The sequence below is a fragment of the Rhyacophila brunnea genome, unplaced genomic scaffold, assembly GCF_057557595.1.
Source record: "Rhyacophila brunnea isolate RB1 unplaced genomic scaffold, BYU_Rbru_1.0 scaffold_7, whole genome shotgun sequence".
NCBI lineage: Eukaryota > Metazoa > Arthropoda > Insecta > Trichoptera > Rhyacophilidae > Rhyacophila > Rhyacophila brunnea.
Window position 1 is genome coordinate 32810245 of NW_028233339.1, and position 18101 is coordinate 32828345.

The following is an 18101-nucleotide window of genomic DNA, read 5'->3' on the forward strand; positions in this document are numbered from 1 at the left end:
TGAATAATGGTAAACTAAATTAATAGCAGTACGCTCCGTCGAATTCATATAAGCAAAAAGTAGAAACACCGAAGCAAGCGCAGAACTCTGGTAGTTACGCAGTTCATACAACAAGACGTGTTGATTTCTTTAATGCAAAATCATCGGGCCAGGTAATTATTATGGCTTTCTTGAAACGAGCACAAGACCATGACCAGAGATGGTTTTCGACAATTCTTTCCACACACTTAGAATCCACCGACTAATCAATTTTTCGAATAGTCGTCCGTGTTACACAGCGACTTGATGGGTATGTTAATTAGCCTACCTTCACAAGTATTTTGACGGGTAATCTATTTGTAACTAGGTTACAAAAATACATTTATTATATAGGTACATGGAAATCCAAAATCAAACAAACCATTTACGCAACCATCGTTTAATTTAAAGTGACTAAATTTTAATATTTATTTTGATAAACTAATAATCAATATGACACTCCTACTTTCTGATGATTGGTTTGATATCTTTTTGCGTAATCACTACCTATCTATACGTATGTATAAAATATTTTTAATACTTAAGGGCCCACATGCTCAGCGTAGGTCAAAATGGAGCTTTTATGGTATTTTCAGAGCATAACCCTGGACATTCCTTAAACGTTGTAGATAATCTATTTATATAATTTTGAAGCCTTATTATCATTAATGTTTATTTTAAACATTTGATGACTATATAAAGTATGTTTGTTACATAAAATAGTATTCTTTTAAACCTCTCGATCTAATGTTTTAGAATATAGTCATATTTCAGTATGTCCATGTGCAGTAGTGTTAAGATTTTTTAGATTTATTAATTTTTAAATGCATTTAGAAAACCATTAGTAAAATTAATGTTAACATTATATAGTGACATATTTACGACAGGAGATTATATTTTATAATCTTTGTGATCCCAAATTTGACAAGAATTAGGCATTTTATTATTCAAAAATGGGCACGATTAACACATTTGAAGATAATTTTAAAGATACTGATTATAAGCTATGTCTTTGACCATTCAAATGTGATAAACATCCTATGAATAATGATTGCTTTATAATAATTATTGACCTAAGAATAAGGTAGTGTTTTTTTGAAATACGCCATTTCTATTGGAATTTCCCAGTGGCTAAGCTACAACATACGGCGGTAGCCATAAATTGACAAACGATAAATGAAGTAGGGAGTAAGATCATATTAACGCGCGTGTTTGAACATGTACCTAACCGTTTTTTTAACGGTACATATTCAAACACGTGCAAATAAGTTTGTATGTATGTAGGTAATACAATCATAATGTGTTCGAAATTCAAATTTAATGATGACAACAATATTTAACGTTTTTCTTATGGGTCCCTTACTCGTGTTTTTTTTTAACTAAGTATGTAGGAATAATAATTATTTTTTACTTACAGTACAATACGATGGCGCATTGGACAAAAACTGCAAAAGCCTATTGTATAAATAAATGTGTAGCAGCAATTTAGGGTAGGGGGCGTAATATAATTTGCACGAATCAGTTTATTACGCACGCTTTAATAAATTCATATTATATTCTGTGAGCATATTAATTATGTAGAATTAACAATAGACAGCATTAAATTTTTGAAAGTCATGCTGCTATAAAATTAAGATAACTCCACAAATGTCAAAACCTAATCTCGACAGCGACGTTTCAACCAGTGACAACGTGTGCATCAAACTGTGACAGTTAATAATTAATCTGGATATTTAAAGCATAGGGCAAATCTTACCTATCGTATTGTTAGGGTGTGTATTATGGGGGGTGTAGCCGAAATCGTGGGGGTTTGCCATGCAAGCCTTTCTGACGTCTTCCAGAACTTCTCGGCATAGTGGTGCTATCAGTCCAGGGGGGCAATCGCTGTAACAAAATAATTCAATTAAAATAAGAAATAATAAAACTAAAATATAGAATTTTATACAATTTCATATTTTCATTATTCGCATAGTGTGTTCTATCGACGGGGTATATCTTTTTTTACGGACATTTTTCATCTATTTGCAAGCACTACTTATGAGGTAAAATAATCTAGTGTTGTGGAACCATGAAACCCGTGTAAATGTCTGCAAATCACTTCAAACACATGCATATTTTTTTAAATTAGTATCTGGCGAACACACGCGACATACGCGAAACTCTTTATTTTGTATAATGTTTGAGGCTTTCACGGTTGTTTTTTATCGTAGTAGATTTTTGGGTTTCCACCGTGTGTCCTTCTTCCTTCTTTCCTCGACGTCAATCAGTATCATCTCTTCATAATGGCCTCTGCAACGAACACGAAACGTCGAGGAAAGAAGGAAGAAGAACACACGGTGGAAACCCAAAAATCTACTCTTTATTTCGCTTTTCATTCTCAGACACGTAGATTATTAGTATAATTCATGGTTGAAGTATTGTTATATTGCTATTGGAATACTACTGAAAAATAATCGATAATTTATTGGTTTGCGTCTACAATAATAGTTTTCTTTTATATCGATTAATGAAAATAATATGGATAATAATTATCGCTCGTTCAATAGTCGGAATAGCACAATTGGCAGCGTGCGTGCTCACTAATCGAAAGATATATGGATCGTTCCCGCCCGTCAACTTTACTTTTTATTCCGTTTATGTACTAAATTATGACGATTTTCGGCATCAAGGGGATTAGTGAAAACTATGTTGCCAGCGGATTATGGTCGTTGGAATACCAAAAATGCTTTTATTTTTCAAATGTTTTGTTTATATAGACCACAAGTCAATGATTAGAACCAGGGAAGATTAATTTTGTGTTCCCTGATTAGAACAGTTTCAGGACAACCTAGAGGTTTTCATTAACAATCACAACGATTATTAGCAAACGTAAATAAATATGAATTATTAAAACAATAAAATTGGCTGTGGTTGATGACCACTGTCTTACTTAACACAGAAATCTAAGAATGGGAAATACGATCTTCGAGCCATAATTGTTTATTGAAACGAAATCATGTTTCGACTGTAATCGCTAAATAATATTATGACTCCGGCACATCGGAATTACAGAACTGATCTTTAAATTAATGAAATACGTTTTCGAAGAAATAAGAAAACTGTAGGTATTCAACAGCAGTTTTAAAATGTGTAGCAAATTATAAATACCTACCATATTCATTCATAAACGGATTATATGGCTCTTTACAGCCCAACCCATAACGATGGAAGAAGTTCAAAATACGGAATACTAAAAATATGGTTAATATAAAAGTGACGTCGGTTAGTAATTAAAGTAATACCTACTATTTAAAATACAAAAGCCGATCGTCAATAGTAGCTCAATTTCAAAAGCGCTTCAGAAGGCATTAAAAGCCATTAGTTAAAATTTGTCACAATTAAGTATGACGCCTTTAGCATAGTGGTCTATGTGCATGGACGCGATACCCGAGAGATGCAGGTTCGATTCCTGCGGGGTGTCTTACATTTTTCAAAAAGATTTTTTCTATTAGTTATAATTAGGCTTAGGATTTTTAGGTGCTAAAAAATGAATAATAGGTACCCCTAAAATATGTAGATATAGTTGGAAAATATGTTATTAAAATTTCATAATTATGTGCTAAAAAACAAAAATAGGTGCTAAAAATTATTAAAGTATTACAATAAATCATATATATATTTCAACAGTTTATTTTTTTATTTATTCACCAACAGAAAACGCTTTATTACAATAAATAATAAAATAAGGCTTCAAATTTTCGAAAGTGAATCTTTGACAATTTGATCCTAGCAAATTTTTATACTTACATAGAAAAATTTCTTTACACTTCTACGTATGTAAATGAAACTATTTCTGAAGTAGAAAATATTGAAACATCTGATGGATTTTCCAAAACAGCTTTAATATTCTGCAGCGTTTGAAGTCCATTATTTTTATTTAAAACACTATTTAATTTTGTACTTATTTTATTCCAATTGGTCCACGAACATTTTCTTATTTTAGCAGCAGTATTGTTTACAATATTAATTTGCTCCACTAATGACTTTGTAGGTGATTCTTACATTCCAATTGTGTTTACTAGTGTTATTGTGTTAATTAATTTTGTGTTTATGTAAAAATATGTGCTGAAACCTAAAATATGTAATTATCCAAAAAAATGTCTTTGAGATGTGGTGTTGGCGCCGAATGCTTCGCATATCTTGGACGGAGCACAGGACGAACCAGTCAATCATCCAGAGACTGAAGATAAAGGAACGGCTCTCGACGATATGTCTGAGAAGAATTCTGGACATATTGTCAGGCGCGGACCGGACAACCTGGAGAGACTGGTAGTTTTGGGTAGCCTTCAGGGAAGGCGAAGCAGAGGAAGAGCGTCTGCGCGATGGAGCGACCAAGTGAAAGAGCTGACTGGGGGCACCATCCATTCTGCCCTGAGAGAAGCTGAAGATCGAGAAGGATGGAAAGTCTTGGTCGCTCAAAGGATGGCGAAATTTAAATGTGGTCACGATCCTCAGCCATGAGTGCACGACCAAGAAGAAGAGTTAAAAATATGCGCTAACAAATAGGGCTTAAATGTTTCAAAATTGTCTGAAACAGATAGATATTTTTAATATTTTCACTCAAAAAAATATTTAAATACCTAAGAATCTCTCAGAAGTGTTTTCAAAATTATGTATGTTTAAAAATATGGCGTAATTATACAGTGTGTTTTCTTTACATAGTGATAAGAGTAATATTAATATAATATATTATCTCAGATTACTATTAATTCAACTTACTGCTACATATGAAACATGTAAGGATATTATTAATGTCATACCATTTACCAGCTAGCTTTCTACTATTTGGTAATCCTTAAGATTTATCAACGGATTACTTTCGTTCGGAATTTCCCTTTCCGAAAGAAAAAAAACATTTTATCACCGCTATGAGCTATCAACTATTCTTATGCTTCAGATAAAAGTAAGCAGTAACATACTAATATATTAGCTAATTTACTTATTTATTTATTTACAAATTGACACCACCGCTATTTTTTGTATTTCCAGTAAGTACATGATACAAAGTTTCACTCTAACCCTGGGCAATGGGTTGTATTTGCGTGACAATAATACAAAAATAAAGTAAAATTTAGATGTTTAGTAGGAAACAGTATAGAAAGAGTAAGATTTAAGAAATGAGCGTCCATATATGCATACTATAATTAAATCTAACATGGCACTTTAGATCTAAAATAATGATAAAAACATCGTAAATAAAATACTAATCGTCATCGATTAGAGCATTTTATTTCCCATTGCAACAGGGTCAATAAATGTGATAATATAAAGTTAAGTTATTCTTGATTAATTATTATATTTGTCCAATTATAACTACTTAATGATATTATACATTAAATATTAATGTCTACTATAAACATAGCTTAATCGAGTTAGAAACCCAAATAAAATCTGTGAGTTAAAATACATTACGAAAAAACATTATTTTGTCAGTATAAATCCGTATTTTTAAAATTATAGGTAAGTAAGTACCTATGAATGACCGATTGACTATAAATAGTTTTCGTATCAAATAACCCTACCTATGTCATTTCAATTCTGACATTTTTAATATCTGATTGATAAATTCGTAAAAGCTTTTTACAATGGATTTCCAGGGGTTTAGAGTAAAACCTCTGACTACTTACTTAACCCTATGGTTGCAATGTATGTTTCTTCACAGTCCAACTACTTGACTCCCGCACATCCATTTCTTATTTGGTCTCGCAAAGAGCAGCCTCATGCGTGGATGTATATCCTCCAGTGGCGAAGGGTGGAGGTAGGCTGTTAAGATCTGACATAAATAGTGCACATTAAACTTTGTTAGTCATACGTATTTTTTTTCATTGAACTAAGATTACAATATTTACTGATGGTGCTGGTTAGTTTTAAAAATCAAGTAAACCCTGTCTAAACCAAGTCATAATAGTTTTGGTATACTACTGGCGATTCGACAACATTATCCACACTTTTTCATTCATACTTATTGGTTTTAGTTGAGTTTGGAATACATATTATACACGTTTTTGGTTAATTTGTTTGAATTCACTAACCCCAGCCTAAACGAAACAATAACAGAAAAAAATATTATTCTATCTATAAAATATCCACAATAATATATGATTTAATGGCATAATTTTAGATATTTTACAGATAGACCAGTATTTTTTGACTATTATCCATTATGGCTTGGTTTTCGCAGGGTTTAATTGAATTTTAAAAGCTAACCAACACCGTCTGTCAATTGTAGCCTAAGTTCAATGAAAAAAATACTTATGACTAACAAAGTTTAGTGTGCACTATTTATGGCGGATCATAACAGCCTACCTCCATCCACGATATCCTACATCCATGGGACATGGTCTGACCAACGGAGTCATCCTACTTTCACGTGCGAGATGATATACGCATCACAGGTATGAATAATAAAATTCTAACAGTACATTACTAAGCCTTTTTCGCCACCTGCTATCTTCCCATACACCTACGAAAACCCTTCTCGTTGTCTTTGCTTCAAAGATTTCCAGTGTGTTCTTATTCTTGTTAATAAGGCCGATCAAAATTTGTATGATGAAGGTTTTATAGATACATATTTCGATTATATTTGTTAAGTCTTTATCTAATTAATTAGAGTGATCCTGATACAATCTAAAAATTAGCGTGAACACTTTGATACAAAAATATAACAAAATATCATCGCCAATATTAAGAGCGTACATAAGTGAAACGGCAAATAATTTTCAACACTATGTGGGACGTAATTTCAGCCGCGTTGCCATTCGGAGAGCGATAGTCGACTTGTGAGCACGTCAATTTGTTTTGTGATGGCGTCGGAGGAATATATTCTTAAATAGTGTAAAGATGACTAAAAAACGTTCCGCATGTACTTGAAAAAGAAAACATGTCAATGAATATACTATTATTATTAGTAATATAGCAATAAACATAAGTAACATTAAATGGACGCATGTTGAATTTTTATGACAAATAATATTTCGTTCGGCTCGCGTCATTTGCACAATCCGCGCATCCCCTAGTCACGATCTTTTTAGATCATGCCTCATCTGAGGTATAGCCTTAACGGAATTTGAGAAAACAAAATATTTAAGTAAGTACCTACCTAAATAGTTAATTTGAGAATGCAAATTATATATTTTTGTAGACTAGATTTTCTCATTGCAGTTTCAAACACATTTTAGTTAAACAATGTTCCAATGTTACCCCAGTAACGATCCGCGTATTCGACAAGGATTAACTGTATTTTTAATATTCATATTAATCTTTAACAGCGTGGCTTACTAATTAAATCACGTAATTAAACATATTACATAATATTATGTAAGAGCTTGATGCAAACAGAAATGTTCGTTTAATCAAATTCGGTGGATGAGCCAGCGAGTAAAAATGCACAAAAAATATTTATAAGTCGGTATCTACGTAGGTACGAAAATAAAACGCGAATGAAAGAAAATTACATTTGAGTCAAAAATCAAAGCGAATCGAATAAGTAATTTAATCTAGAATGGCACTCTTCGTTGCTAAGAAGAAAGCGTTGCAACAGGTTGGTGTTTATAAATACAATATTGTATACATATGTTACGCCGAATGTGCGAAATTGACTATTACATGAAATGGGCAAAATTTTGGCTAATTCATGTAATAGTCAAGCCCGTTGCCTTATTCATGAATTAGGTAAATTATCTGCCGAGTGCGTGAATTCGCCAGGGTATGGAATTCTTAAACTGTCAACTTGACAGTAGAAAAAGTAAATTTAATACGGATGGTTTTATTAGTTATAATTGGACATAATATAACATTATTATTATTACGTTAGGTTAGGTAAGGTTTTGTAATTCTGAATTCAACTGAATGTCCATTTTGAGGTTAGCTAACAAGTGTCAACAAACTATCAAATCATACTATAACAAACAAACAATCGACCATTGCACGATTGATACCCAAGCACGAAAATACCTTTTAATAAAATTCTTCCCTTGTCATATTATAGTTCTAGTTTTTTTTTGGGCATAGTAAATGGATATGAACGTCATTGTAGTTATTGATTGGTATATTTTTATATAATCATAATCAATGACATTTGACACATTTGATTAGTTTGATTAGTTGCAAAAGACACCACCGGAGCGCGACCATCTATTTTGACCAATGCATGAGCATTTCACACACTTGGTTTAGTTGCAAAAAACACCACCGTAACGCTGCTATCTAATTTGCCCAATGCATGAACTAGGCAGAAAAATTACTGCCGAATTCACACACTCGGCAGATATTTTGCATAATTCATGAATAAGGCAACGGGCTTGCATTTTTCATGATTTAGGCAAAATTTTGCCCATTTCATGTAATAGTCAATTTCGCACATTCGGCGTAACATATATATCAAAGATATACCTATACCACATGGCACATACACCTTACTTGAATAATTGCAGTATGGATTAAGAAAACATTTCGATACTATTTGACTTTAATAACAAAATATAATTATTTCCATTAATTAAATTATATAAATATATTGTGAACATCATACGGGGGGAAACTCCAGGAAAACCAGGTCCGAACAGAAGGTGATTATCATGACTGAAGTATCTAAGCATCTCCAATCAGGGGTCCGCGAGATTTCGCAAAAGTTTACTAAACGCACTATTTGAAACCGTTTGGAGTTCGAGATTTAAAAAAATGTTTGAAGGATTATGCCAAAAAATGTTGAGAATCACCGATCTAATACCATTAGGCTGATTTGGTAATTTGACAATTTTCGTAGGGAAGAGAAAGGTTAAAGAAGAAAACATATGGGCCTGGCGCCTTCGTGCAGGATACTTGCGGTAACCATATTTTGAAAAAAATATAGGACAAAAATAGATTGTAGGTACATATTATTTTTTAAGACATTTAAATGTATTGTATGTTCATATACAAGCAGAAGGTTTCACGACTTTAAATAGAGTAGGTAGCTTAAAAGCACAAGGGCTTATCACCATTTTTCAAATGCAATATTCAGGTTAAAGAAAACCACGTTGGTATTTTTAATGTAAACAATGATTGAAGTATATCAGTATATTCTAGTAATATGATATAATTGATATAGCTATACCCCCAGCAAAGTTGTTTAATTATTCTCATCCGCATATTGCAATCTCTTGGTAATGGAGAGTAGCCCTTTTGCTTTTAACCTACTCAATTATGAATGTTATATTACGTACTTATGTACCTACTTTAAAAATCACTTTAAATGCGATGATTGTGCATAGTATATATCTACAAGCTATACTTAATGGCGTCCACTGGTAAAGAAATGTTTGAATTCGATTTATACTGATGTACGACGATAAAATATGACTAGGTATATGCTATGTTTGTGCGTAATATACAAGTTAAAGTTTTGACCACAAGAAACAACTACCGGTAAAAACTCATTGAAATGGAATGTATAATGCTGGCATATTATATACAATCATATAGTATCACTTTCTAGAAACACATACTGAGGGAAATATATTTAAAAGTGATGTACTTATTTGTTTTAAAAAAAACATTTTAATGCATAATATTATGTAAATGTAAACCCAATTCGGTTCATATCGATTTCTTTTGTCCCTTTCTAAGTGGTCAGTTTGAGATTTACTGCTTTAAAAAGGTTAAAAAATATACAAACAAAAAAATGGAGAAAATCAGGGTATCAAAAAATCTGAAAGGAAACTGTCCTCTATAATAAATGATATATGAACACAGTAACTGGAAAGTATCAGAAAAAAACCTGAACAAATTTACACACTGAACAAATTTAATGATAAACAGTGTGTAATTTCAGTTGTGTATTTGTGGATCAATTAATGAGACTAAGAATAAAATTATGTTTTCTTTCTTGCTAATATTTGGTCAGATATTGCTAAGTTCAAAGTTGATAATTTTGTGTCAGATATACAGTTTTTCTGAGTTTTCTAAACTCATATATTTGTCCAATTATAACTACTTTATAATTAATTTAATGTAACTACTCAGTGGTTAGTACATAATCTATAATTAAAGTTTCTTTAGTTAGTTCATAGTTTAAAACTATTCTAATGAAAATTATGAGTTTTTCGCACATAAGGAATACCTACGCAAATGCAATCCGAAGATGACATAATATGCAATAATAATATAATATGCGATAATAATATGCAATGTCACATGAATAAAAAAACCTTTCAGTGGATCGTTAGTTCGTAATCAATACATAGTTGTTGAAACAGTCCAATACAATGAAATAATTAATATTTTTTTCCAAAACCAGCGGTGCCTCAAGTGGTACAAAAATGATTCGTTTATTAAGAATTTAAATCATGATCAGAAAGTATTTGTACCACCGGTGTAGAACAGTAGCTGCGGCATGGTTTGATTGTACAAATAAAAAAGAATACTCAACAAAAACAATTCACAGCCGCTATTCCATAGAGCGGGTTATAATTATTACTCCAGTAGTTTTAACACTTTGAATCACGAAATTCGAGTGCATAAGTATTTATTATTATATAATTATACCGTTATGGGTAGAATACTGGCTCTATTTGTTCAATCAATATTTGTTTGAATCTAGAGCAAAGGGATAAAACTAGAGCGAATCCACGTATGCAGGTTGATAACTCGATTCATCTATATTTAAAACAAGTATTGAGGGACTCATCATTATCGAGTGTTTTTTTTTTTTAAGTATTATTAATAACCATGTCCTTGCTTTTTCGTACAAGGTGGTTCTTAGTAATTTTTGACAATCACAAACACCCAGGCTTTGAGAAAAACACATAAATATTGCGTTCTCACCGGGAATCGAACCCAGGACTCTCGGGCGGTAGGCCAGCGCCTTACCCACTGCACCACGAGAGCCGCCTATTATCGAGTGTTTATAATAACTCCGTTATGATAGCTACGAACATTTGAGGAATTACGGTAAGTAAGTAAAATGAAACAATCAGAGGTTTATATATATGTGTATTCTTTTTAATTTTGGTGATATGTATATAGAACATCGAGGGTTTACTAAAGTATGCGGACTACTATGAACGAATAGAAAATATGTTAAAAAAAACATTTTCACAAAATTGTCACATAGGAAGTTTTGAGAACTCAACGATTATGTGATCCGTTAACTCACAGCCCGGTCCAAGTAAAACTATGTATTTAAATTTAATCTAATGATCTTACTTACTAAGATTATTAAATAATTTATTATTATTTGATAGATAAACTATCTTAAATATGTAAATGATTATGTTTTACATATTTTTTTATTTAAATAATTAATTAAATGATAATATTATGAGGGGTCCAATGAGTTAGATGTGTTTACAATGCGTCCGCTGATGCTGATATCAAACGCCTAAGTTCATTTCCGCTCTGCCTAGTCATTACGTACCAAACAAACAACTACTACCACAGTAATTCCCGACAGTACTTTATTTCATACATTCTTCCAATAATTTCAATGGTTTGGTAAACGAGACCAACTTTTTACAATACACTCGATAAGTATGTACTGGCTATTGCGTATCGGTGTACACGAGGGGAAATTATTTAACGTTTAGAAAATTTAAGAAATCATAAGGTTAGAGATGGCATCTCTTTTCGGATAGGCCCCCGAAGTAACATTAGAAGTCAAACCAGCACAACTACGACGAGCGGTTCTCATTGTTTATATGTTAAACCTTGTATTGGAATTTACAATTGACTCGTAAATTGGAAGTACATATATACTAGTTGTAGTATTTTGACATGTTATTTATTCATGTTCTGCGGTGATTACTTAAATATATTTTAATTTCAAAATATATTATTGGTTTCAATCAATTCCAAAAATGATTAGGGATACCTAGATCAATATTAGTAATGTTCCCATTCGCTGACAGAGCGCTGTGTATAACCCCAACTGGATACCTACATTGATTAGCTCGTATTTGGTACTGTAATCCACTATAACCTCTACTATTAGACGAGATTTCAATTTGAGGGGTTGGTGTAATATTTAAGAACAACAAACAAACTCCATATGGTTGGCAACCCGTCAATTTATTTATTTACAATACATAAAGGAACTAATAAATAAGATACGTTTGTCCTCGCCCCGAAAACAATGCCGGGATAATTTTACATACTAGACTAGAAGATTATATTTATGTGATGGTCTGGTGGAAGTCTACCTGAGAAATGGCCGGGGTCGTTCGTTATTTTACACTTTCGACTGTATTTATGGACATCAAGATACAAGTACATTTATATTGATTTTATGAAACTTTTATCGAATACAAAATCGCGTGAGATATGAATTATGAAAATTCAACGGTCATATGTTATCAACTTAATTCCCATTCACAATATTACATCAATTCACATCCTTTACTTGGTGTATTATGTTGGTCACAGTGCCCAACAAAATATCTATATATTACAATCAAACATCAACAGGAAGTTTATTTTCACTTATTTGGCCGTGAAATAACTTTCGTATAAAAATACCTAGTGATTAAGTAGGTGTCGTCTGATTCAAAGACAATCATTAATTATATTAATTCGACATTAACAGTAAAATGTAAAACAATAGATCATTATATATGTACCCCGTTTACACGTGCATTTATTTACTGCTGACAGTACGTATTATCACGGCCATAACAAGAAAATGCACATGTAAACATGTATTATCATACGAGATGCAATATTGCAAGCATGAAACAAAAAAGTTCGGAAGCTTCTAAATTTTCACGCGACAGTCCGATATCTGCGCCTGCGCAGCAGAACGATAGTGGCGGACCTGCCGGTAAAAAAATAAACTACAACGACTCATTTTGAGGTTAATCAATTTTCACGACCTGCCAAATAGTACTATAAAATGACAACATCGCGTCTCGCTTACTCTTGAAGAGTGAGATCGGCGGGACAGTCAGCACATTTACATGTTAACAGTTAATTAGTATTATCGCGATAATTTAAAATACACACTATTGCTGTAAGTAAATCCGTACACGTGTACAGACGCTATTATTCCGTTACCTACTCGTTAAATAATTAAAATTTATGAAATAAAATGAATGTACTTAGGACGTAATTTATTCACAAAATACATAATATTTGTAGACATTCAGTAGCTGAATACGATTACAATAAATAATAATTATTAACAATTAAAATTATTCTAATGATTTATGAATACTAACAGCACAAGGTCGTCTAGGAAAATTGTTTAGTAGACGTGATCAAAATAATCAAAAGAAGTCACAGAGATCATACTAATTGCTATTGAAAACATACCAATCGGAAAATGAATGACGTAATATGGCGAACAAGTGATGCTGAATAAAAAACGATCTCGTGACTTGTGGAAAATGGACTAATCACTTAATTTCTAAAATACCTTAACTGCCAAGCACTTAAATAAATTCTTCAATAAGTAGAATTTTTTGAACATAGTAACATGTCAATGGCGTGCGGTGTCTTTTTTGACATCAGACATGACAAAAACATGTCTATATTCCAATGTTGAAATACACTACTGAATTGTCGATGAAATATTATCGAAAAAATTAATGTAGTGGTGCTGTTATTTATTATAATAAAATTACAAGTTGACAACGCTATACTAAAATAATGAGGAACTGTTTGCAAACCATGAAAAATGTGCTAACAAATAGAAAGTATATTTGCTCGCATAGTGAGCAGTACCATTCAGTTAATATGTCATTGAATTTATTTATTGTTTTTGAGGATACTTCAACTATAGAATAAATAAGGCATGCGCCGCATCTTCAGCATCTATGCACCGCACGCCAATGGTATATATACGTATACATTTATTAGATTTCGAGATAAGTCAGAATGATACTAATTAGTAGGGCCCGGATTTATATGCTAGTGCATGTTTCGTTAGGGTGTATGCACAGCTATGAGAGTTGCATAGAAATCTGTTTTGAAAGACACAGAATCCAAAAATAAAATTTTATTGTGCATTATAAATGCATATTTGAGACGTTAGAGCATATTTGAGACATTAATGCATATTTCATAAATAAATGCATATTTTAGAGCTTTTGAATTTATATTTTTTGTTTTTTTTTTAAATTATTTTATAAGTTAAGTTAGGAAGGTAGATAGTTTCGATGCACTTGCATTTTAATGCCATCTCCGAGCTGTGGATTTATCAGAAAAAGTGAAGTCAACTCGGGAACTTTTATTTAAAGTTTTCCCAATCACCTCTGTGGACGTTGAGAGGTCGTTTTCCGCATATAAACAAAATGCTGACAGATACATATGCAGAAAAATTTAATGTCAGAGCATAATATTGAAAAAAATTGTATTTTTTTTCGGACATAAAACAGAAAATAGTATTTATTAATAGTTAAGTGTGTCGTTTTTGTTTTTTAAGTTATGTTTGGTTTTACATTGCATTTATTACCTATTCAATTATTTGTACTTGTGAAAAACTATTTTGAAAATTGTAATTGATTAACTTTATATTCATTGTTTGTGTTTTTTGTTCTACTGTCGTATTATGTTGAAAAATTATTAACTAGTTATTCGATTTTTTGTCAGTAATATTGGGTAAAGTGGGTATTTACAATTTTTTCCCACAAAAAATATCAATTTTTAATTACATATTTCTTCGGTTTTAGTGCATATTTTATTGATTTTAAGTGCATACGTGCATGCATATAATCATGTTTTTTGTTGCATATAAATCCGCTCCCTACTAATTAGTTATGACAAAATAAAATATACAGGCCTGTTAACTCAATCTGCACCTATAGAGTGAAAAAAAGCTGCATCGTCTACCTATGTACATTAAGCATGACGCGATAGTAAAAACACCACCATTCACCGTTCGGATTTTCCTTTTATCCAATCGTCACCGTGAAATGATTTCCATGTAAGTAAATAAAAAAATTGATGCTGTTTTTTTTTTAAATAATATGAGGATATCGTACACGTGAGTAAACGATTACTAATAAAACTCCAAACCTACAATAATGTTTGTTTTGACGTTAGATATGTCACAAATTACGACGGCTAGACGCAGTCTATATGTGCATTTTGAAGACGGTTCGGACATTGGTATGTTACGCATATATTACCTCCATGTCCGTACATGTATCCTGTGATTTGTGGTAACTTCTTAAATACCCACAAAATAGCTATCACTTCGCGAACACAAACATCATTGTCGCTTTCCCTCCACGGATTGTTTGACATAACATTTTATGGACGTAAAAAATAAGACATTGGGTACATTATTTAAAAACACCGTATTGTATCATGTGTATCATGTAAACGATAGATCCGAAGAAGATCCGTTTCGGTATACATAGTGGCATGCTATACAAATTTGGCTGTGTAGTGTGCGACGAGCCGATATACGTTTTAGTTAGAAAATTCAATAATTTTTAAAGATATTCGAAAGTTAGAATGATGCGTATGTAATAATGATAATAATAATATGTCAATATGTTAAAAGTATTTCTACAAAGTACGTGTACTTTAAATAAGATATTCCCAAAATGTTTTATAGGTTATAACAATAAAGTTGTCACTACAATAATCTCGGGAACTTTGGCCCACACTGTTTTCTCTTATTGTAATTATTGCGTGGGATATTATTTGATTTTAAAAGTGTATCACTATCATAATAATAATAACAAAAGAAGATTTGCTGATTTATTGTTATTATTTGTTATGTAAATTAAGGGGACACAGTGTGTTTCAAAGCTACGAGATCCGTAGAGTATCCTCCACGTAACTTTACAATTGTACACAGTGATAAGATTTGTGTGTAATACGCACTGCGTATTAGTAAATGTCAGGTGCCTGATTCGCTGATTTCATCAAATAATTCAAAATAATTCAAAAAATCTATTCCAAATTTCCAAATTACGTGGAGGGTAGTATACCTAACTACTATTAGGTATTTATTATAAGGTATTTTTATTTTTATAATTGTACCGAAGTTTTGACTGCGACCCACTATCATGATAATATCGTCTTAATATAATTTTAAGTGTAGTAGTCAACGTATGTATGTATTAGTCTTTATAGTTGATTAGCGAAACATCGTAGAGTTTAATATTTTCCATTGTGAATGGACGCGATTTTATTTCACGGTACTGTCGACCGCGCCCCCTAACGTAAATCCCTGTGACGTCATACAAACGTGACGTAAACTTATCTTTCAGCTACCCTCCCCCTCTCCGAGAGGCAATTCAGAATAAAAATGCGTAATCCGTTGAGTTCACTCCAAATAGTGATTCCTCTGCGGCTTCAAATATGTACTAATATGATTATTATGCATTTATTAACACAAAAATAAGATTAACTACATACTACTTATTGTTCAAATAATAAATATGATTAATTTTACAGCCCATTATTATATTTTCACGTGTAAATCAGATACGGGCGGATGCATGAATGACGTGAGAGGTTCCTTATATGAAATTGACTCTACTAACCAGAATAATGTAAAGAAAATAGAAGAAAATCAGTGGTACACTTATTATTATAAAACCGAAATAGCTAACCACTTGCGTACTAAAATCTTGGCACAATATTTGGCTGCTTAGGAGATCAGCTGTCAGTATTAGAAAATGATTTCATCGTAATCACACGCAACATTATTTGATTCGTAAACATATATTTTGGATTACGCGTCATTTGAATGAAATAATCCGGTCATACTAATAATATGTACTTATATTGGATTTACCAGTTGGTTAGGTACGTAATTACCACACATATCTTTGGACACAGACCGCAAAAAGTGTTAAAAAAAGAAAATTACCATATTCGTTCCTAATCAAAGCATAATAAAGGCCTGCAGAGAGTGGGGGTTAGGTTAACTACATCAACAGACTTTTATACGAGGAATTAATCGAGCCATTTTCCTCATCCCATTGGGTCCTTGCACTGGATCAAATACACATTGAAAAAACCGCATCTATATTTTGATCGGCAGTAAGTTCGAATCCACGACCCCGAGCTTCGTATAAATAAATATAAATAATGATGTTTTAATTTATTTATTGCCTGACATATTCATTTTGCCAATATGATTGATTGGTTGTAACTTTTATAATTTTATATACATATTTTGTCTGTCAATCAGTGACAGTTTTCCGGTATCGCAGAGCATTTTACTCTATCGGATACCTGTAACGACTCAATTGGTAATTTCAAAACCCTATCAAGATAATCGTGTCCAGAAACTTGTACGTATGCAGTTCGCCGTATCACACGTCACGGTTAAAAGTTGTATCGGAAATATATGGCCGTATATTAAAAACCGTCCAACCTCTTTCGGTCGTATAGTAAAATTCATGTCTAAATAAAACACGGTTCTTACACTTTACAGGAAAGCAGCAAACAATTTTTAAAAATAGCCGATATACTGGATTATTTGTTAGGTTAGGTTAGGTTTTCATTCTTGAAGTCATGAATTTTGCCAAAATCAGCCTTGAAAATTGAATTATATTGAATCTAATAAAATTGAAGACCGTATAGTATACGGTCATCTCTTTTCGATATAAAGCTCACGGCGAACTGTGCCGTGGTGAAATGTTTTACGTACAATTTACAATTTACATGTTGTAAGTAAATAGTAAGCGTATGTATTTGTAACACCACGCTAATACCACAACGGTATAACAATATTATTTATTACATCAAGATAAATATTATTACAAAATGTTCAAATTATGAATCCCTTGAGTTACACTCCAAACTAATTGACAGAAAAATATTTTTAATATGTATTTAAGTACCTACTGCATTAAGTTGTCAATAATTCGCACCGTGAGTGTAAAACCAAGGTATCTGCAAAAGACATATTTTGGATATATTAGGGTTTGAAGTCTTCGTTTTGTTAGGAGAAATAGAGTTTCTAAAAAAAAACATAATATTTGGTTTATATCTATATTATTCTTTGTTTATTTATTGTTCTTTCAGTTACTTCACTTTTACATTATCAAGTTCATGACTTTTGCAGTTGTTTTGCATTTAAACTCGAAATTGAAAAAAATTGCAGA

General features: G+C 32.0%; 1 protein-coding gene across 1 annotated transcript in view; it reads right to left on the reverse strand.

The window, feature by feature from the left end:
• LOC147064730 (uncharacterized) overlaps positions 1-18101 on the reverse strand; it is a 418531-nt gene that overhangs the window by 397369 nt on the left and 3061 nt on the right. Inside the window, exon 2 of the mRNA XM_085958013.1 lies at positions 1775-1902. Coding sequence (XP_085814139.1) covers positions 1775-1902 — 128 coding nt within the window. The remainder of the gene's footprint in view (positions 1-1774; positions 1903-18101) is intronic.